Below are 22,207 nucleotides of genomic sequence, written 5' to 3'. Positions count from 1 at the left end.
TCAATATTTTCTGTTTATTAAATTGAAGTATTTTATATTGTTACTAGAATTTTTTTTACTTTTAATTTTACTTGAGGCTGCAAAAGCTGGTTTGTTACATAATTAAAAATACAATATGGCCGCCGCGCTTGTAAACAAGCAGCTCTTAGTTGCATAAATAATTTATGAATAATTTCTGATGTTTTGTTTCTTATATTAGTCACATAATTTAAATGTTCAGTGGATGAACATGTTGCTACTCTGTTTGAATGCAGTTCTGGAAGAAATGGAGTAAAGTGTTTCATTTACCCTTATTCCTCAAAAATGTTCTTTTGTTTACTCAGCATTTTATTTATATTTTTGTTTAAGTAAACATAACCTTAAAATATTTTCAATAACAGATTGGTGCCATTGCAGTAGCTCAATATCAGATTTAACCAGAAAACAACTGAAAAAGAACACTTTCTTTTTTCTTTTTTTTTTTTTTACACCTTGAAGCATTGTCATTATCGATTATTTTAAAACACTCAAAGGCTTCTCTAATAGCTAAATAGAGACTTTAATTTTGAAGTTCAATAAACCGCTTTTTCCAGTTTATATGTGTGATTTATTTGGGGCGGGGGGAAGCTTTAAATCAGCATTGGGTTGCACACCTGAAAATAATGAGGTTTCTACAGCAGTTCTCAATTCCTTTATTTCCTGTTTAATAATCAGCATAATGTTCAACACTGTAATGCAATGATATTGATAATAAAGGGAAAATATCAAAACCAAAAATCATCTGTCCAATGCATCAATATATTTTTCTAATGTCAGACTTATTTTATCAGCTCAGCATGATTTATCTTATTTTAGTGTCTCTTCTTGCTTAGTTACAGAGCTTGTGAATGGCTTTGACCCATCTTTATACTGGTGCAACAATGTGTTGAAGCAAATGCTGCCACTCTCACAATGTCATCAAATATCTACTGAAGTCAAATTAGGGACGAGGTAGCAAACTGTCAACGCAACAAAATGTTTTTACAATTTATCAATGCAGCTCCAAATCTCTGGTAATCAGCTGTCTGAGTCTTATGTATAGATCAGTTGTTGCAAACACATCATCTGTGACATTCAGGTTATGCTCTGAAATCAGATCCACACAGATACTGAAGACATCTTCATCGCATGGAAAGTCTTTGAAACACACATTAACTATATGACATCAAAACATGCCAACACTATTATATCTTTGTCCATGGTCCAGTCTTATCTTCATCTAGGACTGCCATGCCTGCATTGGAGGTGATCTGCAGCCTGATTGGCTGGCTGTGCCTCTACCTGTTGTTCTGCTCCACCTTCTCTCACCGAGGGCCCGAGTGGAACTGCCCGCTTGGTCACCTTGACCCATGGCGTCATCATAGTGCTGCTGACGGCATACGTTGTGTTTGTTGACGGTCCCTGGCCCTTCACACATGCAGGTCAGCAGGAAAACACAGAAACTGTGATGCGATGGTTCAGTTCGAAGGCAACATGGCGCATTGTTACTCAGAACAATAATCCAAAGCCAATTTACGATGGTTCTCTATGTTTTAAACCAATATTAAGTGGTTTTATTAAGAATGACTGAGATCATTTTGGAAGTCTGATTCCCAGAAGTTGAAAAAAGACCAGAAACCATTCTGCTGCTGTTGAATCTGAAGACATGCTGAGCATGGACACAAAAACAGGTCGGTGGGTTTAGCTTTGCAAGAATAAGGGGTTAAAAGTATCACCACTAAACCTGTAGATCTCAAAAAATGATTTGAAGATGGATGTTATTGGTCCAATAGTTAACATTCTTATAGGATTAAGATTTCATTTTTTTATCTTCTCTGCAGGTACAGAAAACACTGACCCTCCAGATATTTGCCCTGGCAGTCTGCCTCGGCTACTTCTTCTTTGACCTGGGTTGGTGCGTGTGCTACCGGATGTAGTCGCGGGCCCAGTCATGCTGGCTGCATCACGCGCCAGCACTCGTGGGCATCCTACTGGCGCTGATGCATGGGCGCTGTCGGGCTGTGAGACTCTGCGGGGTGATCTTCGGCAGCGAGATCACCAACCCGCTGATGCAGAGCCGCTGGTTCCTCGCCAAGCTGGGACTCTACGACAGCCTGCTGGGCGACGCCGGGAACTGCTCTTCATCCTGCCTGTTCGCCGCGGTGCGCGTCGGCACTGGGGGACCGTCATGTTTTATTGCGAGCTCACTTCGCCCAGGACTTTGCTGATAATGAAGCTTGGCGGCGTGGTCATGTATCTGCTGGCCTGGGTGTTCATGGTGGACATCGCCAGGTTCGGCTACAAGAAGACCAGGGCCAAATACAGGAAGTGGATGGTGAACCGCGAGCTCAAAGAGACGAGCGAAGAAAACCAGTTTGGGCACGAAGAGTGATGATTGAGAAGACTAACTCAACCGCTTTCACATGTTTTTAACAGACGCTCCATGAATTTATTTATTTTATCTGCGGTACAGTGGACTGCAACATTCTTTTAAAGTCTTGTGTAAAAACAATTCTGAAAAGCCTTGATAAGTACATTTATTTTGCAAACTAAATAATGATCTGACAGCGAGCAGAGCATGCGCATTAAGAGGTCCGACCTTTAGAGGAACTGCCAGCAGGGGGCGCAACTACATACATACTTTCCGAGGTGTATGCGACCATGTCATCGCCCCCCCTGCTCCCCGACATAAACTTGTATAACTCATTTTTAATTAATAGTATCAATAATAATAAATGTACATATATGTGAATAAATTGTTGCCCTCAGGGCAATTAAAAAGAATGAAACAAAAAACAGGCAATATTTCATCATTTAATATATATTTGAGCCAAAGAGCCACTTCTGTTAGCCTTGTGTCTAGAACTGCTGTGAGCTGCAGGTCTGAGGCTTTTTGTTAGCATGTTTTCTATCATTCTTATAGCTTCATAGGAAGCCTGATCCAAACTGGCAACCCACATTAATAAAATGGTGAAATAATATTGACCACAAAACAAGGAGGGTTAGGGTGAGAACTGTCCATATAGTACCGTGGAAGAAATGTTTGAAGGCTTGTGCATGAATCAAGATGTATTTGAATCAGCATATAAACGATTTAGTAGGAATGGTGTTGAAAAGGCAAATTAAAGAAATCTGGATTCATCCATATAGTAGACCGCTGTTAAAAGCTTGGAATGCAAATATTGATATCCAATATGTGTTGATGCATATGCATGTTGTGTTTATATTGTATCTTACATGTCAAATTTAACGTGAAATTGGTTTTCTTCTAGGAAATGGACAGAAAGAGAAGCAGCCAAAGAAGGAAATGTTTGTGCTAAAGAAGCTTTAAAGAGATTTGGTAGAGTCTATTTGCATAACCGTGATGTTTGTGCTCAGGAAGCAGTGTATAGACTCACCAACATGCATTTAAAGGAGTGTTCTCGGAGCGTTATTTTTATTCCAACTGGTGATAATATTGTGAAAATGAGTTTTCCCATTTCTGTTTTGAGACAAAAGCTAGATCACAGGATCTTACCCCAAAAGACATGTGGATGACTGAGATAGTTGACCGCTATAAGAATAGGCCGAATGATAATATGTTTAATAATAGGTGCCTGGTTAAGTTTGCTTCAGATTATAGCGTTTTGACAAAAAATGAGAAATGTAGAAATGCAATAAAGTTGAATAATGACTTTGGGTTTATTGCAAAAAGAATTTGGACAAAACCAGCAGCAGCTGTTCGATATGCGCGTTTCTCTGAAACAAAAGAGCCAGAAAAGTTTTACCAAAGCATAATGCAGTTATTTCTACCTTATCGCTTTGATAGTGAACTTAAGCCTTCAAGTTGTGCAACCTTTGGTGAGTTTTACAGAACTGGTTTGTTTGGTTTTGTTGATGGAACAAAACCTTCAGTAAAGTCTGTTGTAGATTTAAGTAGGAGTGAGTTTGAGTTGGAATCTGTGGACAATGTTACTGGTGATGTAATGCTGGAAGACGATGGGCTGAATGGTGTTCTGAGGTTGAACTGGAACGCTTGGAGTGTGTGGTATTACAAAAGGAAGACAAATAGAAAACAGTGATCAGGAACAAATACCTGATTTAAGTCTGCAGTGTAAAGACGTTTCATTATTTGAGAAAAATAAATTAGAAGAATTGAAAGCCTTGCATTGATTAGATCTTTGAATGAAAAACAGTTCTCTGTTTTTGTTTTTAATTAAATCAGGCAGTATTGTTAGCCAAGCTTAATGGAATAAATCCTTAACAACTGCACATTTTTATTACAGGTGGTGCTGGCACAGGAAAAAATCATTTAATCAGGGCAATTGAATATGAATCAAAACGTTTATTGTCGACTGTGCGTCGATAGTTGCTTATCAGAAGTGTTGTTATTGGGTAAAGGAGCACATGTGTAAAAATGTGATGGCTGATATCTGACATCCGGGAGATGAGTTATTGTCACTTCCTGTTTAGTAGTGAAAGATTAGCAAGAACTTCCTGTAGGGTTTGATAGACCAGATAGTGACTTCCTGTTGGAAGTGGGAGGGGCAGGTTATGTCATCAGGTAACCATGTGAATGTGATGAGGGCTGGTCTATAATGACATAGAAAGTCTGATGCAGCTCTGACTTTGTATGTGGAAGTTATTGCACCTTGATGTTTTATGGCAAATAGTCAGACTTTGACACTAAGCCACGCCCACATGAAAAATCCTGTGATAACTGTTTGACCTTCAGTGCCTCAAGGTTATGCTGAGTGATTCTGAAGTCCGTATCTCAAAAGCTGATAACGAGTTCGATCAGATGCGACGTCTATAAAAAAGAGGAAATGGCAACTTTGATCCAAAATGGCCGTCTTCCTGTTGAGTTTGGACCATGGCGACTTTTTTTGTAGGTCCTGACCAGATACACATGTGTACCAAGTTTCATGAGTCTGGGTTGAAGCATGACTTGGGGCTGATTTTTTAAAAACTTCTAGGGGGCGCTGTAGATAAATTAGGCCACGCCCACCAAGGATTCTTATGGATTCCTGTCTGGGGCTGGATAAGGATCCATCCCAGTAAGTTTGGTGCAACTCAGCTTGAAACTGTGGAATTTAGAGCCAAACATATGGCAGCGGCGTGACCTGTCACTTCGCTGCGTCGCCATGGCCACGCCCTCCATTGAAAACTCTTAGCACTTTAAAGCAAGTGAGCCCAATTGTTATCTGTCATCCAACACAAAATCATCTTGATTAGGTCAAGAGAGCCAGAGATAACGCTTTCCAAGAAAAAAAAGGCACTTCCTGTTCTGATGGGGCGGGGCTTAGACGTCAGACTATGACGATATAGGATCACCAGGCATCCAATCAGGATCACTCTTGCCAAGTTTGGTGCAGCTCAGTCGAAACATGTGGAATCTAGAGCCAAACATATGGCAATGGCGTTACAGGTCACTTCGCCACGCCGCCGCGCTCCATCGAAACCAGTCAGGGTTGGAATACACAACCACTCATACCACAGCAGGTACGGAAAACCACAAACGCAAAATTCAATCATGTAGAAATCTACTGTTAATGTCTTCATGTTAAATAAAAAATATTACTTAATATTTAAGTATTTAGTCATTATTTCAGCTTGACTCATTCAGAACTGTTCTGATCGTTTCCATAGCAACGATCAGAAGCAAGACCTTGCCCCAGAAGTCCAGTGAGCTCACTGATGAGGTCATAGATGACATCATGTACATCACAATAGATCAAAGAAGTTCTAAAGACTTAATGTGTTGCGCTCCAACATTGAGCCCAAACAGTTTTCAGAGACCAGAAGCCAAAATGAAGATCAGTGATCGTTTCAGATTTTTTGGATCATTCCATTTTCATCATGGAGCGAATGAGGAGAGCGAGGACGGATTAAACCCCATTAAGATGACCCACAACATGAGACGCTTTGAAAAAGACATGAGACCTGTGGAACACTTTTTTAGAAACCTGTCTGCTTTGTCCAGCTGGCACTCTGTGCACATGACTGCCTGTTTTTTTTTCATCTACATGTGCACAGTGTGGCTTGGCTGGACCGTTTCCTTCGTCGTGCTCTTCATGATTCTCCAGCTTTCTGTAAATTATTAATTTCCAAAGGCTGGAGGATCGAGTGGAGCATCATACCCGACATGGGTGAGCCAGTGGAACATCTACAAGAGAACCTAAATATGGTTCAGATGTTCCACTGGATTGCCAAAACTGCTCAGAAAACCCAGAAGCTTTTTGGAAACATGGCTGACATGCTTGAGAAGATAAAAAACCTCTGCATGTGGGCCCGGCCAGAGCTCACTTTAGGTTCTACGTGGGACTTTGGCTGGTGTTTATCTTCTCATGCATGTTTCCATTCCGGCTGCTGGGTTTTGTCATAGGTGTTTCTGTAGGGATCAAGATTTTTATCATCAACTTGATCTTTGAAAGGTTCCCAAAGCTGCGGCAGCGGTTTGACGTCCCCTACAACTTCTGGGCTAATTTACCCACTGACCTGCAGCTGAGGGACCCCAGAAACACCTTGCTGAGCAGATGGAAGGCCAAAGCAAAGGCCCGATGGAGCACGGCCCGAAGGAGCATTTCTGATGCTCTTCTCGGTGCCAGAAGGAGGCGCCTTTTCCCTCCACGCTCCCGCTTCATCGGGACCTTTCATGCATGGGAACTTTTGGAGAGGAGCTAAAACTAACAAATTCGGAAGATGAAAGAATCCCAGAACAAATCCTTATTGACCATTTCGAGGCTGGAGAAATCTGACTGGGACTGAACATGTGTCCTGATGTGTTCAGTTAAATCAAATTATGGGATTTAAAGGTAAAAAGATTTGACAGGTTTCCTGTTTGCAGGTTTCTCTCCGGGTGCTCCGGCTTCCTGCCACAGTCTGAAATTAAGACTGTTTAGTTAATTGGCCTCTAAATTGTGCTCAGGTGTGATTAAAACATTTCTTTTCTTTTCCTTGACTAAACCGTTTGCCTGGGTCTGAATTCCTGCCTGGGTTCTTCTGTCTTCATGGGGTTTGCAGTTTCTCCGTCTCGTTCTCTCCGGCTTCCTCCCAGAGTCCAAAAAAATGATTGTTGATTTATTTGGCTTGTCTAGATGACCTTTGCCCCATGTCTTCTTCCCTCTCTTTTGCTTAAAGTAGTTTTGGCCAAATCTACTTTTAGCAAATATCAAAAAGTAGTTTCCTGTTTGCAGGTTTCTCTCCGGGTACTCCGGCTTCCTGCCACAGTCTAAAATCACGACTGTTTAGTTCATTGGTCTCTGAATTCTGCTAAGGTGTGATTGAAACATTTCTTTTATTTTCTGAAATGTTTGCCTGGGTCATCTTGCTGTGGATTGCCACATGGCTGCCCCTTGCTGTGGCAATCCATCTGCTCAGGAAGGTGTTTGTGGTTCAGCTGCAGGTCGGTGGGTAAATTAGCCCAGAAGGTGTAGGGGGCGTCAAACCGCTGCCGCAGCTTCGGGAACCCAGCCTGGGCTCTTCTGTCTTCATGGGGATTGAATGTTCTCCAAGTGGGGCCAAAACTATCAATCCATCCACTAAGGGGGCCGAATCCCTGGAGATCCCTGGATCCGGCGGACAATGTCGGCACAGGGGCCAGACCACCTGGAGGCGACGAGGGAGCCCTGGGACCACCTGGAGGCGACGAGGGAGCCCTGGGACACCTGGAGGCGACGAGGGAGCCTGGGACCACCTGGAGGCGTCGAGGGAGCCCTGGGACCACCTGGAGGCGACGAGGGAGCCCTGGGACCACCTGGAGGCGACGAGGGAGCCCTGGGACCACGGAGGCGACGAGGGAGCTCTGGGACCACCTGGAGGCGACGAGGGAGCCATGGGACCACCTGGAGGCGTCGAGGGAGCCCTGGGACCACCTGGAGGCGACGAGGGAGCCCTGGGACCACCTGGAGGCGACGAGGGAGCTCTGGGACCACCTGGAGGCGACGAGGGAGCCCTGGGACCACCTGGAGGCGACGAGGGAGGCCTGGGACCACCTGGAGGCGACGAGGGAGCTGTGGGACTGTGGCTGGTCTTTATCTTCTCATGCATATTTATGGAAATAAATATGTGCCATCAGAATTTGAATAAAAAATGCCTCTGAAATTTGAATGTTGTATATTAGTGCTTACTAGAGGAACTAGAATGACACAATGTTCAGAGTAGGTATTTCATTTCTCTGAGTCTGTACTGTTTATACAGGCAGTTTTAAATATGACACTGAAATTGTTTTTTATGCAAAATTTTATTGAATGTACTTAGATGAGTTCATATATGCTTGAAGTATTAGAAAATAAATTACATAAGACAAACAAAACTTTTTTCTGATTCTTATAATGCAAGAAATGTAAAGTCCTAGAACAATGTACAAATGTACCTACTAGGTTCCTTTTGAGTAAAGAAAAAACAATCAAATTACAAATTTAGAAACATTTTAGTTCTTAAACATGTCTACCATAAAGACACTAAAATTCACCTTTGTGGTAACATGATCAGCATTTTGCTTTACATTTCATAAATGGTGAATTTTGAAACTGGTACGGAAGCTTATTGCTATTTAATCCAGGGGAAAAAAATCGAGCGCTATCACGTTATAACGTCATACGTATCTTATTAAACGTGATAGTTATCTTGTTAAAACATGATACGCATCTTGTATAAACATGATAATTTTATGTCCAGGAAGTGGCGGTATTATGCCAGGCTAGTACAGTGGCTAACAGGACTTGGTCGAGTTTCCCTTCATGTTTAGCCTAAAACACGGAGATACTGATGCTGCTTTGCACTGTGGTTGAAACCAATAATAGCAGGCACATGTTACTGGCACCAGACCTCGGGGAATCTGAGCCAGTATCAAGCGGTGCAAAGGCACATGAATCCTTTGCAACCAATTTCTGTGGATCACAGAGGAAGCGAGTTGAACAATGTTACTCTGGCAGAGCTCGTTTATTCTGAGCCGCGCATTTTCAATTGAACAAACAGTCAACAACATCCTGAGTTTCCACAAAGAAATAAAATAAAATAAAATAAAATAAAATCCTCAAATAAAATAACATAATAGCAAAAGAAATTAAGAAAATCTAATCCTAAATTAACATAACCCAACTGAACAAACATTCCATCTACAACACACAGTAAAATGACACACCAACGTTTGTCAGTTACAACTGTTTTTTTAACGTTTGTCAGTTGTAACTGTTACAGCGGCCACAAAAGAGATCAAGCCCACCACAAATAAATACACTGTTATAAGAAACAAAAATATTATAATGCTACCCAAACAATACTATGGAAGCCCATTTCTATGGAAGCCCATTTCCGCCATGAAAAAAAAAAAAAAAGACCAACAGGAAGTCATAATTTCGACTTTCAAAGTCATAATTATGAGATTCAAAGTCATAATTTCGACTTTCAAAGTCATAATTATGAGATTTAAAGTCATAATTTCGACTTTCAAAGTCATAATTATGAGATTCAAAGTCATAATTTCGACTTTCAAAGTCATAATTATGAGATTTAAAGTCATAATTTCGACTTTCAAAGTCATAATTATGAGATTCAAAGTCATAATTTCGACTTTCAAAGTCATAATTATGAGATTTAAAGTCATAATTTCGACTTTCAAAGTCATAATTATGAGATTCAAGTCATAATTTCGACTTTCAAAGTCATAATTATGAGATTTAAAGTCATAATTTCGACTTTCAAAGTCATAATTTCGACTTTCAAAGTCATAATTATGAGATTTAAAGTCATAATTTCGACTTTCAAAGTCATAATTTCGACTTTCAAAGTCATAATTTCGACTTCAAGTCATAATTATGAGATACCGGAGCAGTTGGAGACAAGCCTCCTTAGAATAACAGCTCCGCTCCAGCTCCCAGTTAAATCCTAAATCCAAGGTCCAACCTTGCTACTGCGTTAAGAGTCAGTAAAAGGTAGGTTCGCCTTTTTTGATTTTTGATTTTGTTTAGATTCCTTCGTTTTGAATGCTTTTTGATCGTGTGGTGTTATGTACATCGTTCGTTGTATTAGCAACATGAGCTAGCTGCAGGTTAACCGTCAAAGCGTGCTAACCTTGTTATAGCATATTTAACCGGGTTTTTTTTTAAGTAGTCCGTTAATTAGATTGTTTTTATTGGGGTATCAAAACGTGCGGCTCGATGCCGAGAAGGGAGCTATTATTTTTATAAGGGATCGGACTTATGATGGCGACGTAAAAAGCGTCAAACGGGCCAAATTTCCAACTGCCGAAACGCAGAGCCTAACTGACACCAACTGCCGCTTTTTTAGAGTGAGAAATGAAGAGAATTTTTGACCCCAAACTAATTTTGAGATCGCCCTCACGCCCACAAATATCGCCCAATTGGTATCAAACTCGGTCATGACATCGATACGCATGCCTGCTCCGGTAAAATGTTTTCGAAATTTCTCTAGGGCTTACGGTTTTCTGTCAAGGTGCTTCAGAGCGAAATCATGCGCCAGGATAACTGACGCTCTCCCAGATTCACTTCCATGTATTTCTGAAAAATTTCTGAGCTCTGCATGCACCATTTTTGTCTCATCACTGCAATTACTGTGAGTGAGCTACAAATATGAATCGTGGAACTATGGGAGAAGACAAATAGCCCTTTCATATGCTTCAAACGGTTTTCCAATACGTCTCTCGGTTCCTGAACGGCAAGGAGTTGTTCAGGCTGCTTTTTCCATATAAACCAATGGGGTGTCTCATAAAGATAGAAATCTTTTTCCACCTTTCTGTGACACACACACATGACAGTTAGCAGAGGATTGATAACCATAGCAATGGAACACAGGAGGCGATTGGCTGCTGGTCAGGACTACAAATACGCATCACTGTAGTTCTAATCAATACTCAGTTAAAACAGAGGGCTGAGCTGCCATTTAGAACTATTGGCTGTTTTGGCCAGTAAATAACGGATTTAACCCAAACACTGTTAGACATGTTAATTAGTGTGATCATTTAATATGAAGCTTATGTTTTTTTTCAAAATAAAAGCCTCAATATCCCCCTCAGGATAATGCACCGCCATAGGCGGTGCAATAATATTAGCATGCATTATATTTTTCTCTCAGGTTAGGGAACTGCCTTGCGCAGCAAGGCAGTTCATTAGCATTAGCCTTTTACCTTAAATAAGCTATTAGCTATTTTCTTACTTATTAGCCATGTTTAATATACTGAGTGGAGTAAGTCAATTACAGACAACATTCTAATGATATCCCACATGCTATTGACAGCATGTAGGGAAAGATATGTTCATGGATTTAGTGTGGCAATTAAAATTTCGATTAATGAAAATTTCAAAATAAAAGCCTTGACAATTTTTACATCAGGTATTTGCTCTTTTTGGCTTTATGTGACTTTTTTATCCAAAGCACTGATACACATGGGATTAGTTTGGTCCTTTGAAATGAAGCTTAACAAAAATTTCAAAATAAAAGCCTTGAGTATTTTACATCAGATAATTGCTCTTTTGAGCTTTATATAACTGATTTAACCCAATGACTATTACACATGGGTTTAGTTTGGCCCTTTAAAATGCAGCATACTGAAAATTTCAAAATAAAAGCCTTTAATATTTTCACATCAACTACTTGTGTTTTGAGCATTATATAACTGATTTAACCCAATGACTGTTATACATGGGATTAGTTTGCACCTTGGAAATGAAGCTTAACAAAAATTTCAAAATAAAAGCCTCATCATGCCCCTGAGGTTAGTGCACCGCCACAGGCGGTGCAATAATATTATTCTGCATTATCTTTTTCTCTCAGGTTAGCATGACTTAGCATTAGCATTTTAGCTTAAATAAGCCATTAGCTATTTATTTGACTTATTAGCCATGTTTTTTCTACTGAATGGAGTAATACCATTATAGAAAACATCCTAGTGATGTCCCACATGCTAGTGACAGCAATGATGCTAACATTAGCATTTTTGCTAATTTTAGCTGATACACTTACTTTATCATACTGAATGGTGCAAGTACATGTTAGTCAACATTCTTGTCATTCTCCTCATATGATTGCAGCTTTCTTTAGCATCGATGCTAATTTCTAGCATCAGAACGCTGGGTCCAAACCGACGGGCACACTTTGGCAGGCCCCGGTTAAATTTCTTCAGGAATTTTCTAGTTTCAGAGTGCGATAAGAAGTTTATACTCCAAAAATTCAATAAGTTAATATGTATAATTATTTTGTGGCATTAATACAAGCAATAGCTAGTAGGTTAAAACAAGCTCCACAGCTTGATGTATGCACGTTTTGTTATGCATAATGTGATTGACTATCTTTCCCGTTAAATTGTTTTTGTCGATACATAGACAAGAGTAAAATATGGAAGTACAATATGCATCAGTTTTCAAACTGTTTTCTTAGCAGTTTCATGTACACTTATGCTAATGCTGGAGATCTACAGCTTTACATTGACAATATTTACAAAAGCAATTCAAAATAAGAAAAATTGAAAAACAAGGAACTTAAAAAATCCCCAAAACAGGCAGGCCCTGTTGAAAATTTTAACTCCTCAACTTTACTCAACTTTCAGGATACCTACAAAAGAGACAGAGGAGGTTCCTTTGACCTGAACCTAAACCTAAACAGAGGTAAGTTGCAACTCTTGTGAAAATCCAATTTATCATATTATCTGTTTAAATCAAAGTAATTAAGATCAAAACTAAAATCATTCTGATGATGTTCATGCACTTGACTCTTTTATAAAGATGGGAATTTCATTTTGAGAATTGTTCAACCATTGAAATATTTTATTGGAAAAATGTAAACAGAACTTTCAGACCTAAGCTCTACACTTTACCATTTAGTTGGTAGATTGGTAGATTTTTCTTTATTACTTTTATGTAGTTTCTTTGTGTATTGGTTTATTTTTGCAGATCTGTACAGCTGTTTTGTTGTCTATTGTCTTTATTTTAGCAGGAGCTTGAGTCTGAAATACAGTTTCTATTTGTCTTGTAGGGTTTGTCAAGAGAAGTGGAGTTTTGATGACTACACTGAGCCCTCTGTGACAACTGAGGATGAAGAATCTGCATCTTCACATCCCAGACGAACCTCTTCTCTTTCCAGGGGATGAGGACGGCGAACTGCAGGAGGGTGATGGACTCCCAGCATGTGAAAGGTCTGACCTCGTGGAGGGGGTGTCAAGAAAACCCGAGCTCATCCCACTTCCCCATGCTGGAGATTTAAGTTTAACAGTAATAATAAATAAAGTTATCTTTAAAATGAATCACTCAAGTGACATCAAGGCCCAGCAGTAGACTTAGGTGTCAATAAAATAAATCTGGTTGTGTGTGTTGTTTTTGTCTCATGCTAACTTTGCTTTAATTCTACTTTTTTCTATCTAATCATAAGAAATCATAGTCAGACAGAAAGAGTCATGAAACAGGAAAAGCAGGTTTCCTGGAAAAAGAGGAAGTTTCCAGCCTGCAGATTTATAAAAATAGCTGAGACTATTCCTTATTTTAAAGCATGAAAGTTTTAAAGAATGAAATCTAAACATTTTGAGTAATTTGATAAGATTCAAAATAAAATTTTTATATTAATACAGGTTTACTTGTAATAATACTTACAGTTACATTTGTGAGAACACTTACAAGAAAAACAAGTAACTGTAACTTTGGTATCAAATAATTAGAATCATGGATTATTCTTGGTTTCTTTTCAGAAAAACATCTGTAATAACTCACATTAAGATTATAATAAGTATAATTAATAAGTTATGGTTATAAATCATAAATGAATGCTAAATCAGAAAAGCTAAAGAAAATAAATGTGATATAAATGTGATTTTGACATTGAACTTGACATGGTGTAAAAAGGTGTAACTGCAATTAAACATCACTGATATGTTGGAGGTAGATGGTAGGTGAAAGGTGAAAGGTTAAGGGAAAAGGGGGAACTAACAGAAGAGCAGAGATGATCAACGCTTTATTTAGAAACAGATTGAACAATGTAAACGTTTCAGAGAAAAGGTCATGCAGGCAAGGGACATAGGAGGTTGAGCAACCCTGAGACATTAGCACAGACATCAGGAAATGTCTGTAAGACAGTGATGGATATGAGATCATCTGTCTAAGCAGTCAGCCAATGAAACAAGCACAGCAACAGTGCTAGCCAATGCAAACGCACCAAAAGGTGGATAAACCCTATAAAAGGTGGGTGCAAAAGAGGAACCTTTGGTTGGATCCTCCGGGCAGCTTCGAGCCAAGAGATGGACAAAGAACTCTGCAGCTGAAGAAGAGCCGGGGCCACGGAGCCGAAGACTGTCCTGCTCATGGGGACCAACCCGTCTGGCCCACAACCTGTGGCTTCAAATCGCACTTCTCTCATCGGCTGGGTTCAGACCCCAAAGACAAAGATGAAGACAAAGACAAAGGCAAAGACAAAGAAGAAGAACTGGTGCCTTTTTTCCTGCCAGCACCAAGTCCTGTGTGACCTCACCATCCATGCGGAGAAGAGGCTCATCAGACCTACAGAGATCCCTGCCTTCGCCGATCAACTTCCTCCTCCTGCTGCAGCACCTTCTTCATCATCAGGCCAGGTCTGGGGTTCGAAACGCCAAACTCCGTCCGTCTCTCTCAAAGGTTCCCTTTTTTAGTTCTCAGTGTCAGCAGTAGGGAAAGATAGACTAGATGATTGATTTTACTTATTTGATTATTTCTGCTACTGAATTAAGCTGTACTGACCCTTGCAAAAATGCCTTACTAATAAAATATTTAGCATAAAGAAAATCTAAAAGATGTTGTGGACATTCAGTTAATGAGTCACCTTAAAGTTCTTTGATGGTTGTAAAATAGCTGTGATGTTTGATTCTGGAGAGGAAAAAGTTTAAAATGTTTTTAGGTTGCTGGTAGCCCAAATGTAAAACATCATCCTTGGGACTCGCCCGAGTCACTAAAACCTACCTGGTTCAATAACAAATGCAAGTTGTAAAATAGAGAACGAGCGACCGTTAACAGATGTGCTCTGTGAAACTAGTTGGCTGTAGGCTGCTCAGTCTGGCTAATTCACAGGGGGAAGAAGGGTGGGACACCTGGATGTAGGCCGTCAGAAACCAGGCGAATCGTTTCTCGAAACCAGCTTAAACAGAGTTTACTTCAGTTCTGGACAGGGTAGATCCCAGCAGATTTAGGAAACTCAATTAACCCGTTAGAAGGAGAGCTGGTAGCACATCTCCCCTCTCAGAAGAGGAAGCAGAGAGTGAGAGAGTAGAGAAAGGAGGGGGGGGTGTTGCGCAACAACAGGTTGGACAATAAATCAGTTATATGTATCTCGATACACACGTGATCAATATCAATAGATAGTAAGTCTGACAGAATATTCAATAGAATATTCTCTGAACTCTGATCCAGAACCACATACCATTCTGGAGGATGTAGGCACAGTCAAGGCTTCTCAACCTCTCAAGGCTAGCTCATCTAGGTTGATGGCTTCATTTAACTCACTGGTGAACTAGCAACAAGCTGTTGAGTAACTTGCGGAGCAGCAGTTTAATGTTTCACCACTGTGCCTCATAAATGTTTTTAAAAAACATTATGGTGTGAAAGCTGTGGATAAAATGGGAAAGGTCACATCACCAGTTTGGCAGTATTTCAGATATAAAAAAATAATTGATATAAAATAATAAAAAATTCTTGTATCGTGAAATGTTTTTCAGTAATATCATTCAACCCTATTCTCATGTTCATAATAAATTTTTTGCAATGTTATGTTTTATTAGACATTATTCATTAGTTATTGTGTGTAATTGTCACAGGATGGATGAGATATATGACTTCTTAAAATCACGGAATGTTTCAGAGGAAGTCATACAACGACTGCAAAAGGATAAGGTAGCTAGATTGCTAAGGAAATCAGTACATTTAGAAGTTATCATACAACACTATTATAGAGACATGGTGAAGACAGATCAGTTTTATCATGTGGCTGTTTTTACTGGGTTTTCCCCCCATTTTTATAGGTTAAATAACTGTTTTAACTTTTGTTTTCTAGATTGACTCCAGTGTCCTTCTGCTCATGACAGATGATCAGCTTAAGGAGTATCTCCCATCTTATGGTGACCGACTGGCACTTCTCGGATATTGCAGACGAAGGGAAAATGATCCTGCTGGCCGGAAATCAAAACCTTTTGACCGATTGAGAGCCAAGATTTCAAGGAACAAAGGCAACGATCAAAAGCAGATCTCAGAAAATGTTAGCATCAGAAATGCTCAAAAAACTGTTCGAAAAGTTGAGATAGGATGGATGAATTCTCGAGATGGGGAGCTTTTACAAGTTCGGACAAAGAAAGGTGGTGGAACAAGAAAAATTCATGTGTCAAAGGACTGTAGAAAAAATGACTTAATTGAAAAGGCAGTGGGTTTGTTTTTTCCGTCTCAAAGAAATTCACATGGAAGAATTACAGATTTTGAGGTTGACATGACAGATTTCCAGGAACATTCACTTGATGAACATATTACAGTTGGAGAACTTTATGAGCAGACAAAACTACCGGTTTTGCGTTTTTACCTAACAACCAAAAAGAAGGACACTGGCAGCGACTCAGAACCAGACAACCCCAGTGGAAATGACCAAGACACTTTAAGGTTTTCTACTCACTCTCAAGTTTGCACACCACTGACTCAATCCAAAGCACCAGACAGCATTGATGCCACATATGTTGGAACCAGCAGTGTCCTGACAAACAGCAGCAGTGATAATGTTCACCTAGTTTACTCTACTGATGACATGGGTGATTTGTCCAATGTCCAAGAGCTAGATGCAGGAATCAATGGGGACATTTTAGAAGACAGTGGCACTGTTACCTTTTTCACAGGACACATTTCTGACACAGATAGTGTCAGTCTTGATGACACCCTTCCTCTGTCTCCACAGCCATCTAGTCCAGTGCTTTCTTCTTCACAATTTGATTCTTTGAACGAGCCAATTGTTCAGAGAGAAGGGATTAAGAAAATCCTCGTTCTTCACCGTGGCCAGATCCTGAAAGAACTAATTTCACATTTTTGTGATCCAGGTGTCACTCAGGAGGACATATGTATTCAAGTGGTGCTCCCTGATGGAAGGCGAGAAAAGGCTGTTGATGATGGAGGAGTTTTGAGGGATGTCCTCTCAGAATTTTGGCAGGACTTTTATGAACAGTGTACAATGGGCAATAACTTTAAGGTGCCCTACTTGCGTCATGATTTTGGACAGCAACAATGGGAAAGCATTGGCCGAATTATTGCCTTTGGCTGGCAAAAACAGAAGTACCTGCCTATAAAACTTGCTCCAGTAATACTGGAACAAGCAGTTCTTGGTTCTATAAAGAGTCCTCTTGTTGATAGCTTCTTAAGGTATGTTACAGAGTACGATCGGATGGTGTTTGAATCTTGCCTTTCAGATTTTCAGAGTGTTGACAAAGAAGAGCTTCTGGAAATCATGGATATCCATAACTGTCGAAGAGTACCAACAGCTGATAACATAGAGCTACTACTTGAGGAGCTTGCCCACCAAAAGCTCATTCAGGAACCTGCCTTTGTTATTGAGCAGTGGAGCACTGTCCTTTCCCCTCTGAGGTCTGAGATGGAAAGTATTACAGCTGCATATGAAAATCTCCAGCCAACATTAAGAAAGGTTATAAATTCAATTGTATACCCTGTAGTCATGAATGCACAGCAGAAAAACATCAGCAAATATTTAAGTTCTTATCTCAGAGAATCAGACTCACAACACCTGTCACTTTTTCTGCGGTTCTGCACAGGATCTGATTTGTATCTTCAAAAAACTATCAGTGTTAGCTTCACTCAACTTCAAGGTATTCAGAGACGGCCAGTTGCCCACACATGCGGTTGCTACCTAGAGTTGCCAGTTAATTATGATAACTATCCAGAGTTTCGACACGAAATAAACAAGGTCCTAGAAAGTAGTGTATGGGTGATGGATATAGTCTAACAGACTTCAGCTGAAGAACATGTGAGTTTAAGGAATCTTTGGTAAAACCTTATTTGAAGGGGTATGCATAAGACTGACATGACACTATCATAAACATGACATAACATCTGTCATGAACATGAAGTGGAATGTTTATGACAGTGTCATGTCAGTCTTATGCACACCCCTTCAAATAAAGTGTTACCAAATCTTTTTGTATTAAACTTTCAAAGTTTAGCATTATCTTAACAAGTTTTTTACCTCATCTTAACTCCACAGAGTTTCTACTTTTTGCAATTTATTTTTCTCTGGAGTATTTATAAGACCTGCAATGTCATAGTAGGTACTCTACTACTAGTGTTTTTTTTGGGGGGGGGGGTTTATGTTAAAGTACTCCAAAGTTAAAGTTTAAAGCATAAATTTGAGTTGGCAGTAAAATGTATTTTCTCAATATTTTCTGTTTATTAAATTGAAGTATTTTATATTGTTACTAGAATTTTTTTACTTTTAATTTTACTTGAGGCTGCAAAAGCTGGTTTGTTACACAATTAAAAATACAATATGGCCGCCGCGCTTGTAAACAAGCAGCTCTTAGTTGCATAAATAATTTATGAATAATTTCTGATGTTTTGTTTCTTATATTAGTCACATAATTTAAATGTTCAGTGGATGAACATGTTGCTACTCTGTTTGAATGCAGTTCTGGAAGAAATGGAGTAAAGTGTTTCATTTACCCTTATTCCTCAAAAATTTTCTTTTGTTTACTCAGCATTTTATTTATATTTTTGTTTTAAGTAAACATAACCTTAAAATATTTTCAATAACAGATTGGTGCCATTGCAGTAGCTCAATATCAGATTTAACCAGAAAACAACTGAAAAAGAACACTTTCTTTTTTTACACCTTGAAGCATTGTCATTATCGATTATTTTAAAACACTCAAAGGCTTCTCTAATAGCTAAATAGAGACTTTAATTTTGAAGTTCAATAAACCGCTTTTTCCAGTTTATATGTGTGATTTATTTGGGGCGGGGGAAGCTTTAAATCAGCATTGGGTTGCACACCTGAAAAATAATGAGGTTTCTACAGCAGTTCTCAATTCCTTTATTTCCTGTTTAATAATCAGCATAATGTTCAAACTGTAATGCAATGATATTGATAATAAAGGGAAAATATCAAAACCAAAAATCATCTGTCCAATGCATCAATATATTTTTCTAATGTCAGACTTATTTTATCAGCTCAGCATGATTTATCTTATTTTAGTGTCTCTTCTTGCTTAGTTACAGAGCTTGTGAATGGCTTTGACCCATCTTTATACTGGTGCAACAATGTGTTGAAGCAAATGCTGCCACTCTCACAATGTCATCAAATATCTACTGAAGTCCAAATTAGGGACGAGGTAGCAAACTGTCAACGCAACAAAATGTTTTTACATTTATCAATGCAGCTCCAAATCTCTGGTAATCAGCTGTCTGAGTCTTATGTATAGATCAGTTGTTGCAAACACATCATCTGTGACATTCAGGTTATGCTCTGAAATCAGGTCCACACAGATACTGAAGACATCTTCATCGCATGGAAAGTCTTTGAAAACACACATTAACTATATGACATCAAAACATGCCAACACTATTATATCTTTGTCCATGTCCAGTCTTATCTTCATCTAGACTGCCATGCCTGCATTGGAGGTGATCTGCAGCCTGATTGGCTGGCTGTGCCTCTACCTGTTGTTCTGCTCCACCTTCTCTCACCGAGGGCCCGAGTGGAACTGCCGCCTGGTCACCTTGACCCATATGGCGTCATCATAGTGCTGCTGACGGCATACGTTGTGTTTGTTGACGGTCCCTGGCCCTTCACACATGCAGGTCAGCAGCAAAACACAGAAACTGTGATGCGATGGTTCAGTTCGAAGGCAAACATGGCGCATTGTTACTCAGAACAATAAATCCAAAGCCAATTTACGATGGTTCTCTATGTTTAAACCAAATATTAAGTGGTTTTTATTAAGAATGACTGAGATCATTTTGGAAGTCTGATTCCCAGAAGTTGAAAAAAGACCAGAAACCATTCTGCTGCTGTTGAATCTGAAGACATGCTGAGCATGGACACAAAAACAGGTTCGGTGGGTTTAGCTTTGCAAAGAATAAGGGGTTAAAAGTATCACACTAAACCTGTAGATCTCAAAAAATGATTTGAAGATGGATGTTATTGGTCCAATAGTTACATTCTTATAGGATTAAGATTTCATTTTTTTATCTTCTCTGCAGGTACAGAAAACACTGACCTCCAGATATTTGCCCTGGCAGTCTGCCTCGGCTACTTCTTCTTTGACCTGGGTTGGTGCGTGTGCTACCGGAGCGAGGGCCCAGTCATGCTGGCCCATCACGCCGCCAGCATCGTGGGCATCCTCCTGGCGCTGCTGATGGGCGTGTCGGGCTGTGAGACCTGCGGGGTGATCTTCGGCAGCGAGATCACCAACCCGCTGCTGCAGAGCCGCTGGTTCCTCCGCCAGCTGGGACTCTACGACAGCCTGCTGGGCGACGCCGTGGACCTGCTCTTCATCCTGCTGTTCGCCGCGGTGCGCGTCGGCCTGGGGACCGTCATGTTTTATTGCGAGCTCACTTCGCCCAGGACTTTGCTGATAATGAAGCTTGGCGGCGTGGTCATGTATCTGCTGGCCTGGGTGTTCATGGTGGACATCGCCAGGTTCGGCTACAAGAAGACCAGGGCCAAATACAGGAAGTGGATGGTGAACCGCGAGCTCAAAGAGACGAGCGAAGAAAAACCAGTTGGGCACGAAGAGTGATTGAGAAGACTAACTCAACCGCTTTCACATGTTTTTAACAGACGCTCCATGAATTTATTTATTTTATCTGCGGTACAGTGGACTGCAACATTTTTAAAGTCTGTGTAAAAACAATTCTGAAAAGCCTTGATAAGTACATTTATTTTGCAAACTAAATAATGATCTGACAGCGAGCAGAGCATGCGCATTAAGAGGTCCGACCTTTAGAGGAACTGCCAGCAGGGGGCGCAACTACATACATACTTTCCGAGGTGTATGCGAACATGTCATCGCCCCCCCTGCTCCCTGACATAAACTTGTATAACTCATTTTTAATTAAAGTATCAATAATAATAAATGTACATATATGTGAATAAATTGTTGCCCTCGGGGCAATTAAAAAAGAATGAAACAAAAAACAGGGCAATATTTCATAATTTAATATATATTTGAGCCAAAGAGCCACTTCTGTTAGCCTGTGTCTAGAACCGCCTGTGAGCTGCAGGTCTGAGGCTTTTTGTTAGCATGTTTTCTATCATTCTTATAGCTTCATAGGAAGCCTGATCCAAACTGGCAACCCACATTAATAAAATGGTGAAATAATATTGACCACAAAACAAGGAGGGTTAGGGTGAGAACTGTCCATATAGTACCGTGGAAGAAATGTTTGAAGGCTTGTGCATGAATCAAGATGTATTTGAATCAGCATATAAACGATTTAGTAGGAATGGTGTTGAAAAGGCAAATTAAAGAAATCTGGATTCATCCATATAGTAGACCGCTGTTAAAAGCTTGGAATGCAAATATTGATATCCAATATTGTGTTGCTGCATATGCATGTTGTGTTTATATTGTATCTTACATGTCAAAGATTTAACGTGAAATTGGTTTTCTTCTAGGAAATGGACAGAAAGAGAAGCAGCCAAAGAAGGAAATGTTTGTGCTAAAGAAGCTTTAAAGAGATTTGGTAGAGTCTATTTGCATAACCGTGATGTTTGTGCTCAGGAAGCAGTGTATAGACTCACCAACATGCATTTAAAGGAGTGTTCTCGGAGCGTTATTTTTATTCCAACTGGTGATAATATTGTGAAAATGAGTTTTCCCATTTCTGTTTTGAGACAAAAGCTAGATCACAGGATCTTACCCCAAAAGACATGTGGATGACTGAGATAGTTGACCGCTATAAGAATAGGCCGAATGATAATGTGTTTAATAATAGGTGCCTGGTTAAGTTTGCTTCAGATTATAGCGTTTTGACAAAAAATGAGAAATGTAGAAATGCAATAAAGTTGAATAATGACTTTGGGTTTATTGCAAAAAGAATTTGGACAAAACCAGCAGCTGTTCGATATGCGCGTTTCTCTGAAACAAAAGAGCCAGAAAAGTTTTACCAAAGCATAATGCAGTTATTTCTACCTTATCGCTTTGATAGTGAACTTAAGCCTTCAAGTTGTGCAGCCTTTGGTGAGTTTTACAGAACTGGTTTGTTTGGATTTGTTG

At 39.8% G+C, this 22,207-nt stretch overlaps 1 protein-coding gene and 1 pseudogene across 1 annotated transcript; both read left to right on the top strand.

Annotated features, from left to right (window-relative positions):
- The first annotated feature begins 1,248 nt into the window (after positions 1–1,248).
- LOC116735476 (TLC domain-containing protein 5-like) lies at positions 1,249–2,389 on the top strand (annotated as a pseudogene).
- A 16,029-nt stretch (positions 2,390–18,418) lies between these two features.
- Positions 18,419–21,097, top strand: LOC116736270 (TLC domain-containing protein 5-like). The gene is given in 3 exon segments (XM_032588645.1): positions 18,419–19,715; positions 19,718–19,787; positions 20,190–21,097. Coding segments are annotated over 3 exon segments (729 nt in total). The 5' UTR covers positions 18,419–19,595; the 3' UTR covers positions 20,729–21,097.
- The last annotated feature ends 1,110 nt before the right edge of the window (positions 21,098–22,207 follow it).

The sequence above is a fragment of the Xiphophorus hellerii genome, chromosome 16 (genome assembly GCF_003331165.1).
Source record: "Xiphophorus hellerii strain 12219 chromosome 16, Xiphophorus_hellerii-4.1, whole genome shotgun sequence".
In the NCBI taxonomy this organism is placed as follows: Eukaryota; Metazoa; Chordata; class Actinopteri; order Cyprinodontiformes; family Poeciliidae; genus Xiphophorus; species Xiphophorus hellerii.
This window is presented reverse-complemented; position numbering and strand designations above follow the sequence as displayed.